This window comes from Panthera leo, chromosome B3 (genome assembly GCF_018350215.1).
Source record: "Panthera leo isolate Ple1 chromosome B3, P.leo_Ple1_pat1.1, whole genome shotgun sequence".
Lineage (NCBI taxonomy): Eukaryota > Metazoa > Chordata > Mammalia > Carnivora > Felidae > Panthera > Panthera leo.
The window spans coordinates 107,580,148-107,606,607 of record NC_056684.1 but is presented as its reverse complement, the minus strand read 5'-3'; the positions used below and the strand labels follow the sequence as shown (position 1 = coordinate 107,606,607).

At 41.3% G+C, this 26,460-nt stretch overlaps 1 protein-coding gene across 1 annotated transcript in view; it reads right to left on the bottom strand.

Moving 5' to 3' along the window:
- Positions 1 to 26,460, bottom strand: part of PRKCH (protein kinase C eta) — a 230,632-nt gene that overhangs the window by 93,912 nt on the left and 110,260 nt on the right. The window contains exons 3-9 of the mRNA XM_042943436.1: positions 16,124 to 16,274; positions 13,615 to 13,649; positions 9,747 to 9,835; positions 8,275 to 8,404; positions 5,981 to 6,108; positions 3,157 to 3,300; positions 2,822 to 2,995 (exon numbers count right to left, since the gene is read on the bottom strand). Of these exons, the coding sequence (XP_042799370.1) occupies positions 2,822 to 2,995; positions 3,157 to 3,300; positions 5,981 to 6,108; positions 8,275 to 8,404; positions 9,747 to 9,835; positions 13,615 to 13,649; positions 16,124 to 16,274 (851 nt within the window). The remainder of the gene's footprint in view (positions 1 to 2,821; positions 2,996 to 3,156; positions 3,301 to 5,980; positions 6,109 to 8,274; positions 8,405 to 9,746; positions 9,836 to 13,614; positions 13,650 to 16,123; positions 16,275 to 26,460) is intronic.

The window sequence follows — 26,460 nt, the reverse complement described above, 5'->3', positions numbered from 1 at the left end:
TTAGAGGCCATGACCTGCCAAACTGAGTAGCTAAAATGTAACGAATCTGCTGCAATTCCTTATAGTAATTAACATCTTCTATTCTTTACAGTTATCTTTTTCAACAGCAAATGGAGATAGTTACTGAGGATTTCTGACAGACACAGCAAATAAATGCCACGCATAGTAAGGAGTGTAATACCTTGCCAACTGGAGAGAAGGAATAAACTACAGCAAAATAAAAATTGTGTATCTCTATCTCAGCATGAGGAAGGTTCAGTTCATTCTTTAAGTCGGTCCTCTCTCCTTTATCATCTAGACTTAGGGCAAGGGAAAATTTCTTTTATCCTTTGCTTTGGAGACATCTACTGCAAAACACAAATTCTAACCCCCTGTGTCAGTTCTCAGCTCGGGTGGAGAAATAAAATCACCATGCGGTAACGACTGCCACCTCGTGGCCACACATGAAACTATCACTAGGAAAAATAACCGCCAATGCTTAAGATTTCACCTGCTGAACATTGTAGAAATTCGGTGTGGCCACCAATAATTTGTTATATTGTATAATTTATATTTTTCCAGAAAATTATGCACTCTTCATGCTATTTTCACTGGGCTCTCAGTGTGTTCCAGGCTTATTTCTTGTTCTACTCTACCATAACACAATCTAATTGTGGTGAGACTTCTGACGGCTTCTATAGAATCATGGGGATCTCCTTTGGCAGGCAGAAGTCCCCTGGAGTTGAGCGTGAGACACTTCTTTGTTCGTTCATTAGAGTAACTTTAAATAATGGCCACTGCTCCACCAGACTAAGTTCACTACCTGCCTGTCAACTGTCTGATTCAAAGGTTATCAGCCAGTTTAGATTATCTAACTCAATATCATAGAAAACCATCCACTCTTTGGCTCAGGCCATGGAAAGATGATCTGAGTGTAGCCCTGTTTGGCTGTGTGATTCACGGTAGAAGCCTGAGGCTCAAGCCTGAAATGCAGGCAGACAACTGGTATCCATCAAATGATACCATCCTTCTTGACAAGGCTGTTTTCAAGCCTGAGCTGTCACCCTATTCCCCTCTGCGATAATCGCTGGATGGGAGAGGTGAGGAGGGCTTTGTGTAGGCAAAGCACAGAGCACAGGAAATAGAATTTCAAGGCTTCCCCAGGAAGCGAAGAGGATGAGCATAACGAGCGTCCAAGGAACCCAGGAATGGGCAGCCCAGAATCCGGCAGGGCAGCAGGGGCAGTGCGGGCTCCAGGGCTGTTTTACTGAACCACGGACCATGAGGTGAGCAGGGTGTGGCCTCCTTGAGTGCAGACCATGAGAGGAAGGAGCATTAACTGACTCCCCAGCAACTTTCAGTATGCTTGGCTGGCATGAGAGTACACACTCTTCATACATCCTGTCTCCCAGCTCCTAGGCTTGCCTGCCACCCCCACCTTCTCCAGGCTGCACAGGGTCAACGTATTTAAACACAAGTGATCCTTACACATCTGCGAATGAATGTTCAGCCTCACTCACAGTTCCAGAAATGCCAATTAGGACTCTGGAGAAACCATTTTGTAAATCTCTCTGATCATCAAAATGATAGGCTACATGGTGCGATGGGACAACGGGGGAAAGAGGCCTCACGCATGGCTTCAAAGTGTACATTTAAAAATATGGCAAGCAAGAGATAAGAGCCTGGGCTCTAGAGTCAGGCTGCCCAATGTCAAAACCTCCATCTCTTGGAAGCTAAATTTCTTTGGGCCTCAGTCTCCTTCTCTGGAAAAATGGGAGTGGTGTTAACAGAACTCACTTCACAGGCCTACTCTAAGGATTAAGTGAGACAATGTTCATAGACACTTAGAACAGTGCCTGGTATACAGGTGTTAAAATGTTAGCTATCTTGAATTACTATGGGGAAGAAGGCCAATTGGACTCAGTCAAAATTTTAAATGCACATACCACTGCCCAAACAATACCACTGCTAATAGTATGTCATACAGAAATAAAAGAACAATATGTAAAGATAAAAGTACAAGGGGGCTCACTGCCACATTGATTGGAATAAAAATGCTAGGCACAATCTAAATGTATAACAATAGGAAACAAGTTATATAAATTACGTCCTGGCCTTGGAATACTATGCAACTATTAAAAAAAATTTTTTTTAATGTTTTTTATTTTTGAGAGAGAAACAGTGTGAGCAGGGGAAGGGCAGAGAGAGAGGGAGATGCAGAATCTGAAGCAGGCTCCAGGCTCTGAACTGTCAGCGCAGAGCCCGATGCAGGGCTCGAACTCACGGACCGCGAGATCATGACCTGAGCCGAAGTCAGACACGTAACCCACTGAGCCACTCAAGCACCCCACTCTGCAGTTATTTTAAAAATAAGGCAGCTGGAGGGGCACATGGGTGGCTCAGCAGGTTAATCATCCAACTTTGGCTCATGTCATGATCTCCCAGTGAGCAAAGTATCCTTACCATTTGTGTTTTTAAAAAATACAGATACATATATGTAGTGTCGGTGTATGCTTTCCTGTGCAACAAATTCTCTGGAAAGGTACATAATGAAATCAGTAATAACAGTTTCCTTCAGAGGAAGGATACAGATAATTAAAGGATGCTTCTATTACCACCTGCAGAAAGTTATCTTTTTTATAGTTAAAAAATACAACCTGATCTGTCATTCGTCTGCTAAATTTCTTCCATTTGCTCTCAGAACTAAAACCCAAGCTCCTTCACAGAGCCTAGAATGGGAGTTCATCCTTCTAAAGTCTGATGCACTTCTTTATGAAACCTTTAACATCTGAACTCTTTAAGAAAGGAGGGCATTGAGGTGATGCGTGTGAGTCCTACTTACAGGCGTTTGAAAGCAGCAGAACAACTGAGTGAGGAAGGGGTGATTGCGAGCCAAGGACAGGATCCTTTTTTCTGTCATTGTGCATTCCACATCGTCATCCTGCAGGATCACGTCCTTCTTCAACACCTTCACGGCATAGAGGTCTCCTGTTTCTTTTATTCTTGCCAGCATCACCTACGGTAGCATGGGAGGATGGAGCACAGGCGTGAGAACTCTTGAGGCTCCGAGGGTGTGGGAACACACACTTCCCGGCACTCAGGAAGTATGCGTGTGTATACACACACGCACACTCAAACATGCTTACTTTAACCCGGACACCTAAAGCCATGACTCACCTTCCCGAAACTCCCCTTCCCCAACACTCGGATGAACTCAAAGTTGTCGATACCGAGTCGGCTGGAAGAGTTAACCCCGATCCCATTTCCTTCTTTGGTGCTTTCCCTTCCCTGTCGTCTTAGAGTCGACCTGGAAACGAGCTTCTGCAAGGAAGAGTAGGAAAACATGGAGTCAGAAGTCGTGGCAGGTGCATGAAGCATTTATGGATGCAGAAGACGTTACTGGCTGCCTCAACCCTCGACACAACAGGTGGGGAAAGATCAATTCAGCTTGACACATTATCAGGTTCTGCCATGCGAAACTACTTCAGTACCAGCTCCCGATGTGTGCGGACTACATTTAGGAAAGAATAATTTAAAAACATATCTAAGCCACTGAGAGTTTCAGTTTGAGCCCGAATGGGAGTGTATGAAGCACAAACGCCTTAGTCTGGTGTGACGGCTTTCTAGAGGATGCTCAGGATCCAAGAGCGCCACCTGGTGTCCATTTCATTCAAAGAGTGGTTTTCACAGTTGCTCAGAGGATCCGCACCAGGATGTGAATGAACGAAGCAATATTTATTACACAGTATTTAAAATTACATAAGAGAAATAAAAATTAATGTAAAACTAGAATAATGAAGGATAAAATTTTAAACACCGCTAATTTCATTAGGTCCCCCCTCCAAAAATAAAAAATAAAAGCAATTACACATACACACATACCTATCTTTCTTTACACTTGATTAGTTTTTAAAAATATAATAAAATTGTTGTTTCATAACACACATTTTTATTTAACACTTTGTCATGTGTATTTTCTATATCCTTCAAGAACACGAGTTTTAAGGGCTGTTCGATATTCTGTTTTATGGATGCATCACAGTTTATTCATTAATTCCCCTGCTACTGGAATGCAAATTATTATGAGAAATGAATAAATGTGTATAAAGCACTTAGACCGGTGCCCGGCCTCTTTAAAACACAAGCTGAGCTGCTGTTATTATCATCATGATCACGATCATCATCTATTTTCTTAAGATGACTTTCCAGAAATGGAATCTTTAGGGCCCAAATGTTAATTTGGAAGACTTCTGATACACAGCCAACTTGCCCTCTACAAAAGCTGACCACCAGCACACTGAGAGCTCCACTGTCACCATATTGAACCAGAAATAGCTGTGGCCTCCTCAGTGGGTAACTCAGCCCCAGGAACAAGCCCTGCCACAGTGAGGGAGCTACCTAAAGGCAAAGTGACACACAGGTGTCCATCTCGGGACACTTATAAGATAAGCTGCCACCAGACACCAGATGAGAAGTCTAACACTCTGTAGCTTTTGACCTATTCAGCTAAAAAACCCCAGCTCATCTGGAGCGACTTCTAAGCAATGTTTCCCACAAACAACTGTGCAACTGCTTGAAGCTACAAGGATTTTACTTGCTCGCCCCAGTAAAACAGTGATTACAGATTATCAAATGGATAGACTGAAAAATCCAATTGTTTTTAATAGTTTCTCCTCCAGGTCTCTGCTCATAAATATTTCAAAGACAGAAAAATTTTACCAGCATGAATCTCACTTCCTCCACTTAAATACTTCTCCTGGTTGGGCTGGTACTGGCCAGAAAACTCTAAGCCAGTATTTCTCCATCTTTTTTTTTTTTTTTTTTAACCCATTCTTCTCTTTTGATAGACTTAAGGTTCTTTTCATGCTTTGCTGTCAAACAACAGGTAATTTTGTTTTTTCCACTTTCAAATAGAATATCAAAGATAGTTGGTTCAAATGACAAATGACATTGCCCACTCAAGAGGTTTTGCCACATGGTCTATCTTATTCTCATTACATTTTAGGAGCCCTAGTGCAAGCTGAAATCCTTAACCTATGCCCTTCGGGAACAGCTGTCTCATGCATTAGAAATACCCCTCATGGTATTAGCATCCTGCCTGTCTCTCCATAAGCTAGACATTAGACTTTGCTAACACTTTCCTGAAATAAAGGAATACAATGTCTGTCCAAGGCCCTAATCTACTAGTAATAAGGAAATGGGATGGTGAGTACGGACATTTTCTGGGTAACCAAGAACTTGACTGTGATTGTGCTTCTCTTCCTAAGCACCCAGAGATATTTAACAGTTAACTCTAGAGTTTTCCTAAACCGGATATCAAGCTACACCTTTCACAAACCACAGCAGTAGCCATGGCTCTTTCCCAGCAGTCTGCAGACCCAGCCAGGAAGGCAGCAAAAGCACTTGGGCCTGGGAAGCGGTCGAGGCTCTAACGGTCAAGAGCAAGGAGGTCACTCAGGGAGGCTGCAAGACAAAACATGTCCACAGCAACTAACCAACTCCACCCACTCCCAAGAGCCGAGAGGAAGGAACTCCTGTTTGTCGCTGAGTTTGACAGATAAATTCACAATCCATAAACAAAAACTGCAGAACAGCTAGACTCCAGCGTGGTGGAGAATCTTCAAGTTCAACCCCTTTAGAGAAGAGGAAGCTGAGGCCCACAGTTGCTGGTCAACTGTGCCGCCAGGGCCCCAGCTGAGAGCTAAGAGGATAACCCAGGGCCCTGGATTCCAGGGTTTCATCAGACCACACTGACAGGAAGCTAATTAAAAAAAAAAAAAAAAAAAAAAAAAATCCTTCTGCTTCCTGCTTGTCATTTCTTGTCATATAATTGTATAAAGAATCTTCTTTTTGTGGACCAAAGTGCTCTTTAAAAATACAATAAATCTGCAAATATGCTTGCTGACATTAGGAACTTTGATTACGCCACATTCCCTTATTCGGACTCACTGCATCTGAGCAACTTCTAATTACAATACAGTGAAAAAAAGCAAAGTCTCACCGAGGTTGGAGAAATATTTCCAGGCTGGAGGCCCATCCCGGCCAGGGTCTTGGCGAGCTCCACCGCGTTCACCCCACAGTTAGGGGCCACGTTTGCCTGGCATCGAATGTGGACATTCATCTTACATACTAGAAGGGAGAGGAGAAGGGAATCCACATTCAGGAAGGAGCCAAGCCAACACGTGCCGCAAAAAACAACTTTAACAACCTGAAAGATGATGACAGAGGAATTCTACGGGCTGAGCAATGCCATCTTCTCATAAAACTGAACTTGCTCTCAAAACAATCCCTGACACTTTCTCTGTGTCTGCTTTGTGCAGAAGCGGGAAGTCTGGCACACTGAATGAAAAATAAATTTCAAATCCATTTCTTTCCACTGTGACTTGATGAAAGACATTCACCTAAATCATGTGTACTAGGCATGGCCGATTGACAAGCATGATTCAATACAGAAATCAAAATGTTCATCACAGTGACAATTCAAGGAACTAACAAGGAACCATGCCAACGGACTTTATGCTTTTCTTTGTATTGCTCAATAAAAGGTAGCAATCTAAAGGCCACATTATAGAGCACTGTTCAAACAGGATGGAGATGGTGTTTCTGAGAGAAAAACCTCTAAGTAAAGCTTTCTTTCCGAGTACTGTTGTGGTTGGGTAGCCCTCGCAGCACAGGACACAGCATCCTGTGGGGGCTGTGCTTCTCGGCACTCTCAGCCTGTGGTTCTAACTACTTCGTGGGGGAGAAAAGCAACTTTTTTAAAGGTCAAAGTAAATGGCAGTTGGAAGAGGACAGAAGCAAGCTAAGTTCCTGGTGCACAGGAAACTGACTCGGGAGGATGAAGGACCCAAGGTTTAATCAGCAGAAAGAAAGTTCCGTCAGTTTCTTTCCATGGGCACTGAGGTACGAATGGAACAGCAAGCAGCAGATGCCTGGAGCGTCAACCTATCTTTGGAAGCGTGCACAGATCCCAGTTTTGTGTGGTCTGCATTTGTGTAATTTAGGGTGCCCCTCTTTAAGAAAAAGAATATCCAATCGAGTGGAGCTCTGGAAGACACCTTTGCAAGGGAGGGAGCCTGAGGCTGAAGCCTCATTAGCTTCATGTACCCTTTCTGAAGAACCAGGTGACAAGAAAAGCAAAAATTATAGGCGATGGATCGCTACAGGTGTGCTACCCTCTGGTCTCAGGGGGCAAGGACAACGCAGATGAGCCCCACGCATGGCTCTGCATTGTCAGCAACAACCATACAAAAGCAGAAAGTGACTTTTGCATTGGAAACCCACACCGGGGGAGACCTTCCAGGTTAAGACCCAGCAAGGCCAGAACTGAAACTACACATAAGCTGGTTGCTGTTTTGGTTCAAAACTAATTATTTAATATATCTAGGAAAAAAGAATTATTAAGTGAAGTTCTAATGAGATTACAGAATTTGTCTTTCGTAAAGACAAGTGACTAGTCCCTTTCTGTCGACAGAAGCAGGCTTTGTAAGTCCAGGCAATAGATGGAAGTCGTCCAGCTGCAATGATACCAACTCTGCCTCCCCCAGTCACTCAGGATTTATCTAAAGCTTAAGGCTGACATTCACTTGTATTTCAGCATGGGACTGCATCCCAGGATGGCCATATTGTTACAGCAACACCCAGTGGGAGATAACTCAAGGCCAACAGCTTCCCAACTCCTCGCAGGACAGGAATCAGTCCTTAATCCCAGACCCTTCGCTACAGCAAAAGCTCCAAACTCGGGCTCCACTGGGCATAGTTAGTGAGGTGCAAGTCCATGGCTGAAGTTTAAGCATCCTTCACACCCCATACCTCTCCAATCTCTATCAATCTCTTCGAGAAGACTCAGGGCAGCTCTCCTTGTGCTTTTACTCAATTCTTGCTTATTTCTGGTAAAGGCACTAGACCTACTCTCCTGCCTGTTCTTACTCAACTCAAGCCTCTCTTTTTTGGGCACCTTGCCTCCTACCGTCTTCTATTTCTGACCAAGATCCCATTTCCCCCCTTTTCCAAATACACAACAATTAGCAGGCACTCGGCACTAAACAGATGACAGCCAGCTAGACAGAACACTGAATTTCACAACTGACTAAATCTACAGTTAGGAACTCTTAAAACCAGATGTAGCTCTTTTTACATGCCTGACAAGGGACACATACATATAGAACCAGTAAGATTTAATTTACAAAGTATCCAAAACCACCGGTCCTAGGTCAGAATCGGAACCTATAGAATTCCAAAAGCTTGCAGCATGGTGACCTCATGAAGTGGGCACGTGGCAGCCCAGCATCTCACTTTTACACTGAAGTCCTTGTCGCATTATCCCCCAGAGCAGGGAGCCACAGTGATCGCAGAACGTTGGCACTTTGTAGTTGTGGACGCTGAATTTGTGCGGGATGTTGATTCCGAACCTCTGTTCAGCAATCTGTAAAAAGGGAACAGAAGGACAGGAGCTAGCATTCCAGGCCAACACCTTTCATGTAGATGTAACAGGAGCCCCCCAAGTGCAAAGCGTTACCGTGACACCTGAGCTGGGTATATCATTTCACTGTACTCAGGCCTTACTCACCAGACTGTGCAATTTTCTAGTAAACAAGACTCAACAGAAAGGGTGTAATGAGCATTACATTGTTCACCCTTTGGGAAGATAAGTAGAAATTAAAACCATTTTATCATCTTTTATATTCAGGCTGTATATCTGTCCCTGCCAACTCCCCCACACCCATATCTATTTCCTAGAGCCTCTTAGCTTCAGGATTAAACAGGTCTTTTATAGACTATATCCACTTGTTATTACCAGGAGTTTTTCCAGATATTGTGGGGGGCAGAGGGGAGAAGGCAGCACCCAGGGAGCATGAAACTGCAGAAGGGATTCATTCCAGGGGACATTCAAGTGGCTTCCTCAGCCCTTCCAGCCTTTGCCTGGCATTTGCGTTGTGACAATCTGAGGGCAAAGGTCCTGCTTTAATCTCACAAACTGATTCCAGCAAATAATCAGACCAGGCACATGCTATATGTGTACTATGTGTGTGCTATATGTGCTAATGGGTGATATATGTGCTGTATGTGTGCTGTAGGGCATCACTGAGTTTCAAAGTCAGACTCTCCAGTGCATCTGTAAATCCGCTGATTGTCAGCAATATTCCATCTGCTTTCTAGCTCCAGAATCTGGAATGTGCCTACCCTAGCTGAACACAATACAAGTTACAAGAATGAGGATCAGGCATTTATATACAGAAATGCATCCTCCCTGATATTTGGGAAGACAATGGAGGAGGCTAATGGTCGCCTTATTGAGAAAGCACAATTTACAGTTAACAAATACTCATCACATCAATTCTGTCCTGCTTAACACTCACAAAAACTGTGTAAAGGAAATATGAATCCCATTTTTAAGACTGAGCTAAGAGAGAAGCTAACTAGCAGAGGCTGGATTCCACATCAACTCCTGGTCATGTGATGCCAAACTCAGGGATCTTTTCGGTCAGTCCTCCAAAAACTCTCTCCGAATTAGCAAAATTGATCCTGAGAGCTTGTAACCAGCTGATCACTAAGTGGGATCAACTCAAGGACAGGTCACACTACACAAGCATAGAATTAAAAATACCATAATATAAAAAAGAGAAAATTCAATTCTGATATCACCATCAGCTTCAAAGAGCGTGGAAGGGAAGTGGAAAGAGGAGGGAGTGAGAAAAAAAAAGAGAGCGAGAAGCATGCACGTGAGCTTGTGCAGGCACTTAATTAGCAAACTGCTATCTTCTTACCTTTGAATCCACTTTGTTAATATTATTTTGGCAAGTGCAGGCCGTAACAATTAGGTGATGGCAGCGCTTATGGACGACACAGGTGCACACTAGGAAATTAAGCCCACAATTACACATTCATCAGAGGCTGACGGTCTACCAGTTACAGTCGAGTCAACAAGGGCTGCAAGCTGACTTGATGTGGGTATCTGGCCCACATGATGGCAGCCAGCACACCCGTCCTTCCCATCGTCTTTACTATCAACCTAACTCATGCCTTTGCTCACACTCAAACTATTTGCACTCAAGTCCTGAGCTTATTTCGTCCTTTCTGGCTTTGATCCCACACTCACCCCCACAGGAATCCTCTCACAGTATAATTCTGGTCACCTTGCCCCATGATCTAAACCTTCAATGGCTTCTCACTGCCCATGAGTAGAGTTCAAATTTCCCGGCCAAGTGTCAGGCCCTCCAGAAGCTAGCCAAGCTTACTTGTTACCTTTCTTCTATGGGAGCTCTTTGGTCCAACAGAAACTAGACTAGCTGCTCTTCCTGGAGCAGGCTTCGCCCTCCCTGCACACTGACCGTGTCCTGCTTAATCCCTAGGATATCCTCTTTGCCTACCGCCTAACTAAACCTTAAGTTTGTATCAAGACAACGACTTAAAAAATATCTCTTCCGTTAAAATATACTATCCCTGGCTCCCCTTCTAGAGAGACTAAACCATCTCTGTCTCCTCAAATCTCTACAACCCTTAGCTTGCCTGTCATTTCAAATCTTCCACATATAGCCTCTATAACCCTTAGAATTCCTGGGCAGCATGATGCCTCAAACAAAGTAGACACTCATCAAATATTTGCAGGATGACTCAGTCAACTATTTAAACACTTAGAACTCCTGAATAACTTTTTTTTCCATTTTCATCTGGATACTGACACAGTGCAGACAGAATTCAGTTTGCCATTAAAAGATGAACAATCTGCAATGAAGCAGTATGAATATACGTGTTATTTTTAAGATCTTCCAGGGCATGTGGAGGTTTTTAGGATTAAATACATAAATACAGATGACATGTCAGCAAATAGCAATATACTTAAAAAAAAAAATCTAGCTTTCATCAGACTGAATTTGCAGGAGAACCAAATTGAAAGTTCCCAGAGAACTGATCCTTTTATATGAGGGGATCTCAAAACCATCCCTCACCAAGACAAAACCTACATTCTGAAGAATCTGAGGTTTGCTTGTTTTTTATCCATTAGCTTGGCTAGAGGTTTATCAATTTTATTGACCTTTTCAAAGAACCAGCTTTTTATTTGGTGGATTTTCTCTATTGGTTTCCTAATTTCAATTTTACTGATTTCTGCTTTAATTGTATTATTTCTTTTCTTCTGCTCACTTTAAGCTTCTCTCCTTTTTCTAGCTTCCTAAGATGAAAACCTAGATTACTGGTTTTAGATCCTTCTTTCCTAATAAATGCATTTAATGGTATAAATTTTCCTCTGAGTACTGTTTTTGCTGTATCCCACAAATTTTCATAAACTGTATTTTCATTTATTTCACAATAGTTTTTATTTTTCTTGAGCCTTCTTTTACCCATGTGTTATTTTGAATGTGTTGTTTAATCTCCAAATATGTGGGGGGAGGGGTTTTCCAGCTATGTTTCTGATTCATGTGTGCATTAATTCCACTGTGCTCTGAAAAAATACTTTTTATGATTTCTATTCTCTTAAATTTGTTAAGACTTACATCATAGGCCAGAATGTGGTCTATATTAATATTCCTTGTGAGCTTAAGAATGTATATTCTGCTGTTGTTAGGTGGGGTAGTCTATAAATGTCAATTTGATCAAATTGTAATATCCTTACAGAATTTCTGTCTGCTGGACCTCAGTTACTGAGATATTGAAGTCACCCACTGTAATAGTGGATTAGTCTATATATCCTTTCAGTTCTATGAGTTTTTGCCTCATGTATTTTGATACTCTGTTGTCAGGTGCCTATATGCTAAAGATTATTATGTCTTCTTGAAAAATGGATCCCTCTTGAAACGGGAACCTTCTCACACTGTTGGTGGGAATGCAAACTGGTGCAGCCACTCTGGAAAACAGTGTGGAGGTTCCTCAAAATATTAAAAGTAGATCTACACTATGACCCAGCAATAGCACTGCTAGGAATTTACCCAAGGGATACAGGAGTGCTGATGCATAGGGGCACTTGTATCCCAATGTTTATAGCAGCACTTTCAACAATAGCCAAATTATGGAAAGAGCCTAAATGTCCATCAACTGATGAATGGATAAAGGAGTTGTGGTTTATATATACAATGGAATACTACTTGGCAATGAGAAAGAATGAAATATGGCCTTTTGTAGCAATGTGGATGGAACTGGAGAGTGTGATGCTAAGTGAAATAAGTCATACAGAGAAAGACAGATACCATATGTTTTCACTCTTATGTGGATCCTGAGAAACTTAACAGAAGACCATGGGGGAGGGGAAGGGGAAAAAAAAAGTTAGAGAGGGAGGAGGGTAAACCATAAGAGACTCTTAAAAACTGAGGATAAACTGAGGGTTGATGGGGGGTGGGAGGGAGGAGAAAGTGGGTGATGGGCATTGAGGAGGGCACCTGTTGGGATGAGCACTGGGTGTTGTATGGAAACCAATTTGACAATAAATTTCATATTAAAAAAAAAAAGAAAAATGGATCCCTTTATCATTACATAATTCCTCTCCTTATCCCTGAAAATTTTCTTTGTTCTGAAATCTGTTTTGTCTATTTCATTTGACTAATGTTAACATGGTATACCCTTCTCAACCAGGTATTTGGTTTTATGCCCCTTAACAAGATGTGAACATTTCTCCTGACCAATGGTCTTTCCTGCTCTTTCAACAACAGGTGGCCCACTAAAAATCAGCCCATCAAATATCCTGGCACTATGCAGAATGACCAGAGGTGACTAAAGGGCATGTCCCTGTGCTGGAGAGGTGCCAAAAAGTGACATCAATTCTCACCTGTGAACTATGCTGTCATCTGAGGCTGAGATTAACAGCATAAAGTCAATTATTGTTGCCATAACAGTATTGTTTTCCAAATTTGAAAATGCAGAATTGCTTACATGTGAAAATGAAAACTACATCCAAGCGTGTGTCCTACTCCATTCTAAGGGAAATAATGTTCTACCTCACCTTCTCCAGAAGAGAAGGCAGAATTTCCTTATTACCATGGAGGCTACCACTCCAGGATATGTAGCGCTATTTTACCAATCATCTGTAGAGTACAAATCAAGAAAAGAGGTACCATACATATATACACTATAATGATGTTCAAGCCAACAACAAGAAAGGGCCAAATAGAAGACAAATCAATCCAATCTGGCTAAATCTAAGTAAGAGCCTTCTTTCACTTGTTTCTAACTTTCAACAATTCTCACATTTTCTTTTTTCTTTCTTCTTTTTGGAGTTAGAAAATGAAAAAGGAGCTGGGATAATAGTTTCTATTCCCTCTGCAGGTAAACAGGCAATGTTGTGCCACTTCTCACCTCTATTAACACTGGGGTTGTAAAAGACAACAATTTAGCTTCGGGATTTAAAGGCACTGCTCACAAAATGACATTACCTTTAGTGCTTTCATGTTATTGCAGAGACAAAATTCTAAACAATTAAACTTTATTAGGTATCTGGGCTTTAGAAATAAAAATGCCCCCTCTATGCCGTCTAAAATGTAGCCAAAGTTTAGACCACAACTAAAAAGCAGTAATTCTGTAGGGTCTCACCTGACCCGCTGAGTTATTTATCACAGTATTAATGAAATGTATCCTGTTTCCTCTGAGTATAATCAGTTTTTAACACAGGAACAAGATTAAATATGGTTTTCAAAAGTGTTTTCTTACCTTGACATTGATAACCCTGTTTCCCAAATACTCCCCTGTTCAAGACAAATAGAGAACAAAAGTTATCATCAGTCAAAATATTTCAGCAACAATGCTCCTCTAAGCATAGTACTTAAGGAAAACAAGCGCATGCCATCCTCTCCTCCTGTATGAAAAACACAATTTCAGAGAAGAGGCAAAGGTGAGGTGATTTCTGAGCGCTTGTCTGTTACCACGAGACACAGAGGAAGTCACCCGATTCGAATGCTCCAGTGACACACACAGGTGGGTATCGGCGATCCTCGCTGTACCACCTCCCCCTACGGCAAACCCGGGTCCTCGCCTGCTTGTGTGACTGAGTCTCAGCTTGAAGCGTCACTCCACCACCTTCTTTGGCATTCTCACCCCCATCCGCATGAAGACGCGCAGCTAGTGAAGCAAACAGAGGGGTCCACTGCGGCTGCCTGGCCTGGGGCACCCTTCCTCTTCCCTGTGCCCACATCACCCCCCTGGAGTCCAATGGGGGGGGGGGGGCGGGGACAGAAGTGTCGCCACAAGAGACCCTTCAGGCCCACAGCTACCATCTTGGTCTCTCCCTAAATATCTTCTCTGGGTGGTGATATCATCATCATTGTCATCTAACAGAGAACACATTTTATTATTTTATTAAGCTCAGAGGCTGTGCCAGGCACTGAGCCAAGCTGCTGACATATAGCATCTCATTTAATCCTCACAAAAGTCATGTGAGGCAGCACACATAACAGGAAGGCTCAGAGCACAGACCAGATGGCCTAGGCATGATTTGGGGCATGTTGTTAACTCCTTTGGGCCACAGTGTCCTCGTCTATAAAGGGCGATAATGATCGCAGTACCTACTTCTTAGGGTTATCATGAAGATAGAGAGTTGATCATGTAAAATGCTTAGAATAGTGCCTGGTACTTTAAGTGCTATATAGAAGTTTATTATACAAGCAAAAAAAAAAAAAAAAACCCTTATCTTTATGTTACAAATAAGGAGACACTGATGAATTATATAACTTAACTAGGTTGACACATCTAGTTGGTGATGAGACTGGATGTCAGAGTCCATATTCTTAACCATAATATGTGGCACATATATCAATATTGTGTGCATGTGAGAGAGAGCAAGGTGGGGAGAGAGAGAGAGAGAGAGAGAGAGCGAGAGAGAGCAATCGAAGGCTGGTTGAGTGGGAGTTAATGTTTCCTTGGTGGAAAACATTTCGTGAAATTACCAAACAAGTTTCCATTAAGAACGTCAGTTGAGGTCACAGGTTGCCACCACAAATGCCCAAAGGGGCAGGCAGGTCACATAAAGGAGGGAGGCAGAACGGTGTGACATGAAATAGTGACAGACCTTGTAGGTCAGGCAAACCGCAAGGAGAGGAGGATGGCAGCTACCTCGGGTGTTCAGACCTACTGCAAGGGCAGAAAACGGGTTCAAAGATGCCAGAGCTTCTGATTTGTTCAGTAGGAAGTGCAGCAGAAGCCTGCTTCTGAAGATGAGCGTTGTGACGGCACATGTGTAGGCATCGTGTCAACAGCCAGCTTAGGGTCTCTGGTTTAGATAAGACTCTATTCTTCATTTAAGATTCCAGGAACACTAACCCTGGATCCTGACTGCTAAAAGGCATAAAAACCAAAGCCATCACAAAACAAAACAAAACCCCACGAAATACAAACTCATTAATCAATACTCAAAAAAATTACTCTGAACCAAGAGCTTTTGACTTAAAGTGACAAAAGTTTCCAACAAACAACAAGGCTCTCTTTTCATGCTATAGAGATTAAATAGTCTTTTCTACCGCAGAGATGGGTTTGTATGTATATGTTCGGATGTGTGTGAGGGGGCATTTCCTTCCTCTTTCTAAATAAATGTGCTTAATGTTAGCTCTAATTGAACGCAACTATTAACTTAAATTTATTTTACATTATAGATTTGTCACTGAGGCTTAAGCTTCAGTCACATGTATAATAAGATGCTGCCCCAATTGATCTAGAAGTTCTTAACTGTTAATTATCTCAATCCCTAAATGCCAAGGACTATAGTATACAATCACTGAAAGTTATTACCTTTGGCCACATACCATAAGGCTGAAGATTACTGTGTGCTTACTTGATCTGCAACAGTTAATTTCTATAACTCATCATGTGACTCACACTTTTTTATTTTCTCTCTTACTCAGGGGCTGATTATCCAATTTATCGATTATCTATGTACTGATTGATTAGCTTCCCTAATTACTGCTTTTTAACCAGTTCCTGTTCATTAGCACCTTTCCCCAAAGGACTGGAAAAAGAAATAACACCTAAAACTTGGATCTGCAAATGGTTCAGATGTTTTTCATTGGCAATTTAAATCGCCGGGTCAACATATTAGAATGAAAGACAAAAATCAGATCCTAAAACAATTCTTAATAGTCATGTTTCCTTCTAAAACCACACACAAGCAGAGGAGGCCTGGATTATAGAAAGAAGCTCCTAGGAAGAGAGAAGCCAGGGAACCACTTACCAGATGAACTCCCTGCAGTGAGAGCAGTAGGTGGGCTGTCTCAGGTATGTGGCCATAAACTTGTGTCCATTGATTTGGTGGACACGCCTTCGCATAGCCCTTTGGCGCTTCCTGGTAAAATGTTTGAAGATTCGGTCTCTCTGGAGAGTTGCTGTACATTAAAAGAAAGGAGAAAAGAATAATGTGCAACAAATCTAGCTGTACCTAACATATGGGAAAGCGTAATAGCTCCAAACACTCTCCAAAATTGTTTCTTCTTTCTTCACGATGCACAACACCCCAGAACATCCCCATGCTTCCTAGTGATCTTAGGACTCCGAATTTGTAAGGTTGGACCTAAGTGAACTCTGAGATACCCACTGCCTGATTAGAACTGGTTACCTGGGACCAGTCTCCCCAGCACACACCATGAGTTCCCCAGGGTTCTAATGTTCCGGTATGGGACATTAGCCTGGACTTCTAGCTCCTGTCCAGCTGGATGGGACCTCAGGTCCATAGATTGGCTATAACTATGAGCAGGTAAAAGAGATTTCTCATTATTTGCCTTTCATTCTGGCATCCTCACCAACAGAAGGAGGGAATGGCCATAGCCCAGTGAGAGTGCTGCCCAAAAGCATCAGTCTCAACACCATCTCTGTTAACCTGGAATGGGTAGAAATTCACTTGGGCTTGGTGCCGAGTTCCTCTTGCAACCTCACATTTTACAAATGGTGGCTCCTCAAGAATCAAAACTGCTCACCATTTAAAGATAGTAAATTAACTTTCCCAAGATATAGAAAGTCTTCCTCAATAATGCTTTCTGGGGCTCCTGGGTGGCTCAGTTGGTTAAACGTCCAACTCTTGATTTCAGCTCAGGTCGTGATCTCATGGTTGTGAGATCAAGCACCCCCCCCCCCCCCCCCCCCCCCCCCGTGGGCTCTGGGCTGGGTGTGGAGCTTGTTTGAGATTATCTCTCTCCTTCTCCCTCTGCCCCTCCCCCACTTGCACTCGCTCTCTCTCAAAAAGAAATAAATGAACTAAAATAAAATAATGCTTTTCAATTAATCACTTCAATGCAAGGAAAATGTAAGAAAGATGCAAGAATAAATCTAATAAATTTTAAAACCCGGAAGAAATAGAAGATTTCCATGAAAACATAAATGACCAAAATTAATTGAGCTGCATAAACCAAATAGATGAATTTTTTTAGAAAAAAAAAATGATAAGATTTTCTAAGGACTGCCTCTCGAAATCATCCAGGCCCAGATAGTTTCATGCGTGAATTATTTTTAGCCTTTAAAAACAAGATGATGCTAGTGTTGAAACCTGTTCCAGAATAGAGGAGAAAAGAAAGCACCCTGTATTTTTATAGGGAACTATGTGATACAATCCTAGGACCGAAAGATAAAACAGATACATCTAAAGATATAACAGGAAAAAAAAAATCAGGGGTTAGTAATCATTTTTTATGTCGCGGACTCCTTAGTCCAGTGAAGTAAGCCTATGGATCCCTTCTCAGAGTCAACCTTTATAATCTTAAAAAAAAAACTACACACACACACACACACATAATTACAAAGGAAATCAAGTATCAAAATATATTTTAAGTGAGATAGAATAATATATATATATATATATATATTTTTTTTTTGGGAGTGTGTGAGTGGGGGAGGGACGGAGGGAGAGAGAGAGAGAGAGAATCTTTTTTTTTTTTTAATGTTTATTTATTTTTGAGACAGAGAGAGACAGAGCATGAACGGGGGAGGGTCAGAGAGAGAGGGAGACACAGAATCTGGAGCAGGCTCCAGGCTCCGAGCTGTCAGCACAGAGCCCGATGCGGGGCTCGAACTCACGGACCGCGAGATCATGACCTGAGCTGAAGTCAGACGTTTAACCAACTGAGCCACCCAGGCACCGGAGAGAGAGAATCTTAAGCAGGCTCCACACTCAGCCTGGAGCCCATTGGAGGGCTCCATCTCACGACCTTGAGATCATGAGATCAGGTCACGATCTGAGCCAAAATCAAGAGTCGGACGCTTAACCGAGTGAGCCACCCAGGCACCTCAAGAACAATATATATTTAAATTTATATTAAAATACATTAAATACTTAGTGGCATACCTGATCATCGTAATTGTGAAGAAGTGATGGGCAGTAGTTACTTTAGTAGTAGTGAAGTACTAGTTACATTTTAAAGTATCTATAAAAACTAACATAATGAAAATATCCAAGATTTCTATCGTGAGAACATCCTAAACACTGCTCACACTTCTGTGGTTTAGTGAACAATGGGAGAAAATGCTACATTTACATTATAGGTTAGTGAAAATTTTTTCTCTCATCCACTTTCTGGACCACCTAACCTCTAATTACGGACTTCAGGAAAAGTACACCTCTGCTTACGTATCAAGCTCGTTCATGAATACTGATGCAGAGATTTTCACTACTGAAGGCTGTATACTTACAAAGTGAACAGGAAAGCAATACTAGAAAATATTAGTATTTGCACGGTATGGGATTTTTTTCTTTCCCATTCTTTGACAATTAGTCCCCAACACAAATGTTCCTTCCCACTTAATAACAGCATCTACTCTAGCCCCTCACGTTGTCTTCTCAGTTTCTTGGGTGTGATGCTATATGTGGTGAACATCTTAATGTGCGATATAAATTAACTGCAAAGTAAAACTGAAAATCCTGTAAAAGTTGAAGAATTTTCATGTAGTCTATGGAAAGTCATGTTTGAGTACGGTGAGATTCACACCCGAAGGCAATGGTAGATAGGGCTATGATAGAGTTAGATCTGTTAACAGTTGAACAAAAGAAATTTGATATAGAAAAATGACATGACAGTTATTTTGAGAGAAAATTTTGAATATTAATGTATTAGGAGAGGCCCTTGAGAAACTGATGAAGTCTCAAACACTTGCTAAAAATACCCTATTGAAAACTTCATTATACTAATCAAAAATAAAACATATAGTATTCTGCCATTGAATTTTATCTGAAAAAATTATTTTGCTCCAAAAACTAGTGCCTATGACAAAACAACAAAATGCATTCAATAAAGATTTTCATAATTTTAGTTGTGTTTTTCAAACCCCTTCCCAACTTTTTAAATATTAACAAACTCCTCATTTTGAAGAATTCGTTTTATGTGCACCTTTCCAGGTAGCAATGACACTCAGATAACAGGAAATTCTATACTATTCAGCACTATTATAAGAAATACCCACTGTGAGCAAGTGGAAAATTTCCCAGGAACACAACAATGGGCATATTATTAGAAAATCTATTATGTTTTATTCTATTAATAGGTAAAAGAAAGTAACAATGATCATTTCAATATTTTTAAAAGGCACTTGATAAAATTTAACTCCAATAAAAAACTTTTTGAAAAGAGTAGATTGTTTCCTTAACATGACTAAAACATGACTAAAACAATATGCTCACAAATCAAAAGCTGAATGGTAAATTTTTAAAAATAATAAATCCCATGAAAGTTAATAACAAATAAGACCAATTATCATCTCATTACTTACTATTATCCTGAAAGTACTTGCCAAAGCTGTAAGAGACAGACAGACAAAGAAAGAAAGAAAGAAAGAAAGAAAGAAAGAAAGAGAAAAAGAAAGGAAGAAAGAGAATGAAAGAACAAAAGAAAGAAAGAACAAAAGAACGAAAGAAGGAAAGAAAGCTGTCAGGAAAAAAGGAGGCAGAGATGCCATGATTTGGAGTTAATATATGACTAGAAAACTCAGGAGAAGTTAGCCTAATCTACTAAAAAGAGAGTTCAGTAAGATGGACAATGATAAATCATTAAAAGTCAAAGTTCTTTTGGTATACCAAAAGAACCATTTAGAATATATAATAAAAACATATCCCCATTCATTAAGCTACAAGACCCAAACTATCTAGTAATAATTTGTCCAAAGAAGTGCAAGGTTTATATGAAGAAACATATAAACCCCCAAATGAAGACTATGAAAAGATATGTAAAAATGAAGTTCTTAAATAGAAAGACTTAATACTACAAAGTTGTTCATGCTTTCTACACTAATCTCTAAATTCAACAAAATCCCAATAAATATCCCCAAAGGAGGTCTTTAAACTCGACAGCTTTTTTAGAGTTTAGTTGGTACTATAGATATTTCAAAACTGTTGAAAAATTCTAACGAGGGCAGACTTGTCCCCTATGTTAAAACATATTCTAAAGTTACAGTGATTGACATAACATGCTTCCATCTGCAGAGTCCAAAGCTAGAAATCAATTTTGCTTAAAGACAACACAGTTCAAATCAGTGGGAAATGATAGATTATTAATAAAGAGCATTTAGACAACTAGTAAGCCTTTTGAAAATTATTTTTACCTCACTCTTAACACCAAAATCATCTCAGGCTAATGTTAAAGAAAAAAATATGGAAAAATGGGAAAACATAGGGAAAAAATACATAGTCCTGGGATGGGATAAGGACAACAATACTCTAAAGCCATAAAAGACTCACAGATCTGCAATTTAAGAAATTTAAAGTTCTATTTGGCAAAAGACACAAAACAGAAAGCTAAACGAAACAAACTGGGGGAAAAAGGATTTGCAACACATGACCAAGGGTTACTATTTATAATATGTGGAAATTATTAATAAGGGAGGAACAATCTAGTAAAAATGGGGCAGAGGAGATGAATAGGCAATTCATAAAAGTTATAAATGCAGACAGACAATAAACACACTGGATGTCTAATCCTATCTATCCAAGATGAACACGTAAGAATCAGGAGGTAAATGATATTTTACTTAAATTGGCAAATATTTATAAGGATTGCTAATGTGCCCATGCTTGCAAGGGAATGGGAAAATAGGCACCTCCCTCTCTGCGGGTAGGAGTATAATTGGGTCCAGTCCCGGCTCTGCCACCTCCGGCTGTGTTTACCCTGCTGAGCCTCAATGTTCCTATCCATAAACCACGTAGTGCTTTCCTTATAGGGTTTTTCCAGGGAGGTAATGCATTCAAAGTGTTCAGCACAGAAGTAGGCCCCTGGTAGTATTCGACAGACACATGTAGCTATTTCAAGAATAGTGAAAAAAAAAAAAAAAAAAAGAATACTTTTTTAATGTTTATTTATTTATTTTTTACATTTATTTATTTGAGACAGAACACAAGTGGTGGAGGGGCAGAGAGAGAGAATGAGACACAGAATCTGAAGCAGGGCAGAGCCCTACGCAAGGCTCAAACTCACAAACCGTGAGATCGTGACCTGAGCCAAAGTCAGGTGCTTAACTGACTGAGCCACCCAGGTACCCCTATCTATTTTTGAGAGAGACAGAAAGACAGAGTGTGAGTAGGGGAGAGGCAGAGAGAGAGGGAGACACAGAACTCCAAGCGGGCTCCAGGCTCTGAGCTGTCAGCACACAGCCTGATGTGGGGCTTGAACTCACGTGCTGTGAGATCATGACCTGAGCTAAAGTCAGACACTTAACCGACTGAGCCACCCAGGCACTCCAAGAATATTTTTTTTGGAGACCAATTTAATAATACCTGTCAAAGTTTTTATTTTATTTTATGTTATGTTATGTTATTTTATGTTATTTTATTTTATTTTTATTTTTATTTTATTAAGTTTATTTCTTTATTTTGGAGTGAGAGAGAACAAAAGAGAGAGAATCCCACTCAGCCTCTGTGCTGTCAGCACAGAGCCCACGTGGGGCTCAAGTTCACAAATGGCAAGATCATGACCTGAGCCAAAATCAAGAGTCAGATGCTTAACTGACTGAGCCACCCAGGTTCCCCAATACCTGTCAAAACTTTAAATGTGCATTTCCTTTCATTCAGCAATTCAACTTCTAGGATTTTTTTTCCTATAAAAATGCCAGGAAGAATATATACTATATAGATATCGATTACTACTTTCTACGTAATGGTAAAAATTAGGTTTTACATAAGAAATCTCCAAGAATGAAGTAGAAATAGTGAAAATGAATTTGGTTAAGACACCAATGCTTTCAGAGGCTCTGGCACAGTTAAAAATGTACCTGCTTGAGTTTTGGTTTTGGGGTATGTATGTGTACAACCTTTGGCAAGCAGCCTAATTATTTTCATTCTCAGGTTTCCCATCTGTCTCAAGGAGATAACTATCTCCCTGTCCTCAGCCCTATAGGGATAGTGTCATATTCAATATTCCTGAGAGTCTTACAATTCTGCATAAGCATCACTTATGAACTGAAGTCATTCTACTATACGGCTCTCTTCTGCAGTATTTCCAGAAGCCATTTAGTAATGACAAAAGACCAGATTTTAATGTTCCTTTGTTGGAGAGATGATAAAATTTGGTCTAACGATCACACTATATCTAGCATATGTTATCACCAGCCTGAGACCTAGTTCAATATTGGCCAATGCAAAATGTGTATTGAATTACTAAATACTTATCACATCTAGATGCAAATTAAACTCTCTCCGGGGGTCTAATTATCAAGAATTTACTTTTTTAAGCCCTTAATACCATGAAGAGTGGTTAAAAGGTCAGCTCACTTGCATTTTTAATATTTCTTGAATTGAATCATGTTCCCCCACCCCCTCAACAGCTACTGCCACAGTAGTAACAAGACCTATGAATATTCCAAATGATTCCTTCTAGCCTGTAGGACTTAGGAAGAAACTGCTTGCAGCCGTCCACCATGTTGGTCAGCACTTAATGCCTTTTCTCCTGCTTTCTACCCCTCCTAGAATGCCCTTTCCTCTTTTTTCCCTCCAACTAGTTAGTTAACTCGGGCTTATCCTACCTATCTCAGAGCCTAAATAGCCACCCCTACATTCTGAATGTCCCTACCCTTCCTCTTCCCAAAGCAATCTGGGAGTGTACCTCAATCTTTTCCTTTAACTCACAACACTGGGAAAGAGTTCATCTGGTATCCCAGATGCCTCAGAAGCATCTCCTATGTGGTCATTTTAACTAAACTTCACTCCTCCCTCTTCTGTATTCTTTCGGACAGGTGCCTCTTTTTGTTTAAAAAGCACAAAAACAGGGGCAACTGGGCGGCTTGGTCAGTTAAGTTTCCAACTTCAGCCAGATGATGATCTCATGGTTCGTGAGTTGCAGCCCCGTACAGGCTCTGAGAGCACAGAGCCTTCTTCAGATCCTCTGTCTCCCTCGCTCTCTGCCCCTCCCTCACTCGCGTGCTCGCTCTCAAAAATAAACAAACATTTACAAAATAAATAAATGGAAAATAAAAGCACAAAAACACACTCACACACACCTGGGATTTTGAAAGATGTTTGGTAAAAAAAACAGGTACCCCTTCCCCCCATGGCTTCAAATGGCTTTCACTGTCACATTCTCTTGACGGATGTCACGGACAGGAAGAAAGAGCTCTCGAACTGCACTCTGCCCGGGTTCAGTCTCTACCCTCACCTTACAATCAGAGCGCACAGGGGACTTCCTCACTGTTTGCACTGCCTCCTATTGCCTTAGGATGGAGTAAAAACGACTAACAAAAGATTATTTAATCCTTTTGTGCCTCAAACCAACCCAGGCTTGGGGACATCTTTCAGATCACATGTTTTTTTGAACACGTTAGGCAAACCATAACAGCCTTTGCAGCCAAAACTTGCATCACTACTTCTGTTTTGCTCCCGAGGTGCTCACCGCCTCTAAGTAAATAGGAAGCTGGCTCAGTGCCCGGCAGGGAAATTCACATTCCAGGCTCAGAGCCGGGCAGGCCTGGAGCCCTGCCTGATCTGTCTCACCCAGAGTTGGTTTTGACAAGCCATCCCATCCATGGGGTAGAGAATAATTAGGTCAAATATAATGAAAATTGACTATTTTGAAACAAAATTCTGTTTCACAAAATCGGATTGTCACCCCACACTTTTCTTTTAACTCTAAAAGGCACAAGCGACTGGGAGCCACCAAAGCACTGCAGGGTTAGTTTTCATGTCAAAAACTCTCATTGGACTGAAATGTGTTGCTAGCCTGAGGCCTTGTGGGGGAGGGCTGACTCTGTGAAGTCTCTGTAAAGCTGCCTTAACTTCTCAAAAATAGTAAACGCTTCATCCTCTTTAGTCTTTTGCTCTACCTAAAGCTTTTTGCTTTACCTGAATCTAAAGCTTTCTATTCCAGCTGCAGAAATCTATATTTGAAAGTACTTCTTACAGCAGAAATCACATGTCCTAATTTTCAAATGATTGCAAGCAAATTAAATCAGAGACCGAAAGTCCATGGCATAGCACCTTTTAAATTTCAGAATTAAATAAATACTTTCAGAATATAAAAGGCATGAAGGGAATGACTTTGATTCTGTGTAAAACTACGATTTAACTTTGTTAAGTTGAATTTGCTTAACAGCAAGGGCACTGCGGTTAAGATCTTAACGAAGATCTGTGGCTCGTCTTTGAGGGGCCGTGCTGAAGAAGTTGTGTGGCTTTTCTACACAACAGGCTGGAGCATGTGGTGGTTGAGGCAGGCTGCTTCTGCCCTTATAAGCTGAGTGACCTTGGGCAGAATGTTGAGTCTCTCGTGCCTCAGTTTCCTCATTTGTAGAACATGAAGCACTTGGAGAACCTTCCTCAAAGGGCCACTTGGATGATGGCTGAATTAGTAAGTGTAACATAATTAGAAAAGTACCTGGCAGGGAGCAGAGTGTCACATGATTGTTGTTAAAACACTTACTTCACACTACCACTGAGATCAAGGAGCACAAAGGATTTAATTCAATCACCTAATTGCCTGGAAGAGGAATCACTACTTAGGAAACCATTACCTTGAACTCTGTGCCCAAGGTTGATCTGGCTAGCTAGTGCTGGGACTACCACTAGAAATCCTCTGCTCTTGATTTTATCCCAGGGCTTTATGGGTAATACCACACCGCACAGGGTCCTTTATGAACATCAGGTCTCCTGGAATCCCTGGAAAGTAATGCATTTTCTGGTGAGGAAACAGAAACTAACAGGAAGGTTAAGTGAGGTCAAGCAGCTACTGATAGAAGTGGGGTCACCAGACGCTGTTTACTATAGTTGAACTATTGAGTAATGCTATCCAACGTTTTTTTTTTTTCCTTTTCCTGAGATATTTGTTTTATCATTTGTGCATGAGGGAGGGAATAACTGCGAGAAAAACAAACAGGAAGACCTTAGAGTTAAGCAAGTTGCTAGTCAAGAAAGCACCAGAAAGTCTTATATTGTTTATCTCTCCAAAATATATTCCTGAAAGGCAACAAGATAAGGTCGTGAGAGAATCTTGCTTAATATCATCAAACACACTGAATAAGCAACCGTCTGCTCACAAAACTGTGCGCGTAAAGAATGATGCATAAGAATTTAACATCAGGTGATTCCTGTCTGAGACAATAATGATATAAACAGAGAGAGATTAGGACATGTGTTAGGCAAACACACAACTTAAATGAGCCTCTACAGTAAGTACACATAACTGTGGGTGAGAGCATTTAGTGGGTGTTGAGTGAAGAGAGAATCTGAGGAGTTGTGTATCTAGTCCTCTGATTAATTAAGGATGACTTTATAAATTAACTGAGATTAGCAGCTGCTTGGAAAAGAAAAATTTGATACCCAAGGATCGGGAGAAGGCCGCAGGACTTTATGCCAGCACCAGCAACAAAGACTAAAAAAAGAGCATTCATATTTCAAAATGGCATGCAAAAGCCACCCCCCCCCAACACTAAGCAGTACAGAATCTGCTGTTTTTGAAAAGCATGCACCACATGACTCATAGTTATTTCCAAATTCAGATAGAGTGATTAGACTCAGCGCATTAGGAGACCTGACTCCACGGGCACTACGCACAGGTGTTTCTCAGGGGTTTGGCTCCCTCCAAGGAAGCTCAGCCTGCATAAACACCTTCCATCGGGCATCATGGGGATGGCTATCATTGGCAAAAGGAGGAGAGACAAATCATTTGTTACTAGACTGACTCTCCCGAGTGCCCTCATGGCCATAGCACTGGGAAAGCCGAGCCCATCCTCACCCATCACTCCAGCCTCTCTGGCAGCAGGTGATTAGAACAGAGCTCCTAGGTGTGACCAAAGCTCCATCAAGAACCATGAGAAAGGCTCCTCACTCCGTCTCCACTTCTCTCATCCGTGAGAACTGCCAAAGTAGAAACTCTCCCCTTCTCGGTACTTGGAGAAAAGGACCTCGGCTCCAACAGCATCTGGTTCCTCTCACTCTACAATTTCTTCTTCTTGTCCCCTTCACCAGCTCTTCTCTCCTACCCAGCCTTGAAATTTGTGTGCCCCAAGGCCCTTTGTATGCCATTCTTCTGGTCTTCCTGGATGCTCATTCATCTCCTCAGAGACCTCACATGTTCTCTTGATTGCTAACAATTGCCTCTGTACTGAGGACTCCCA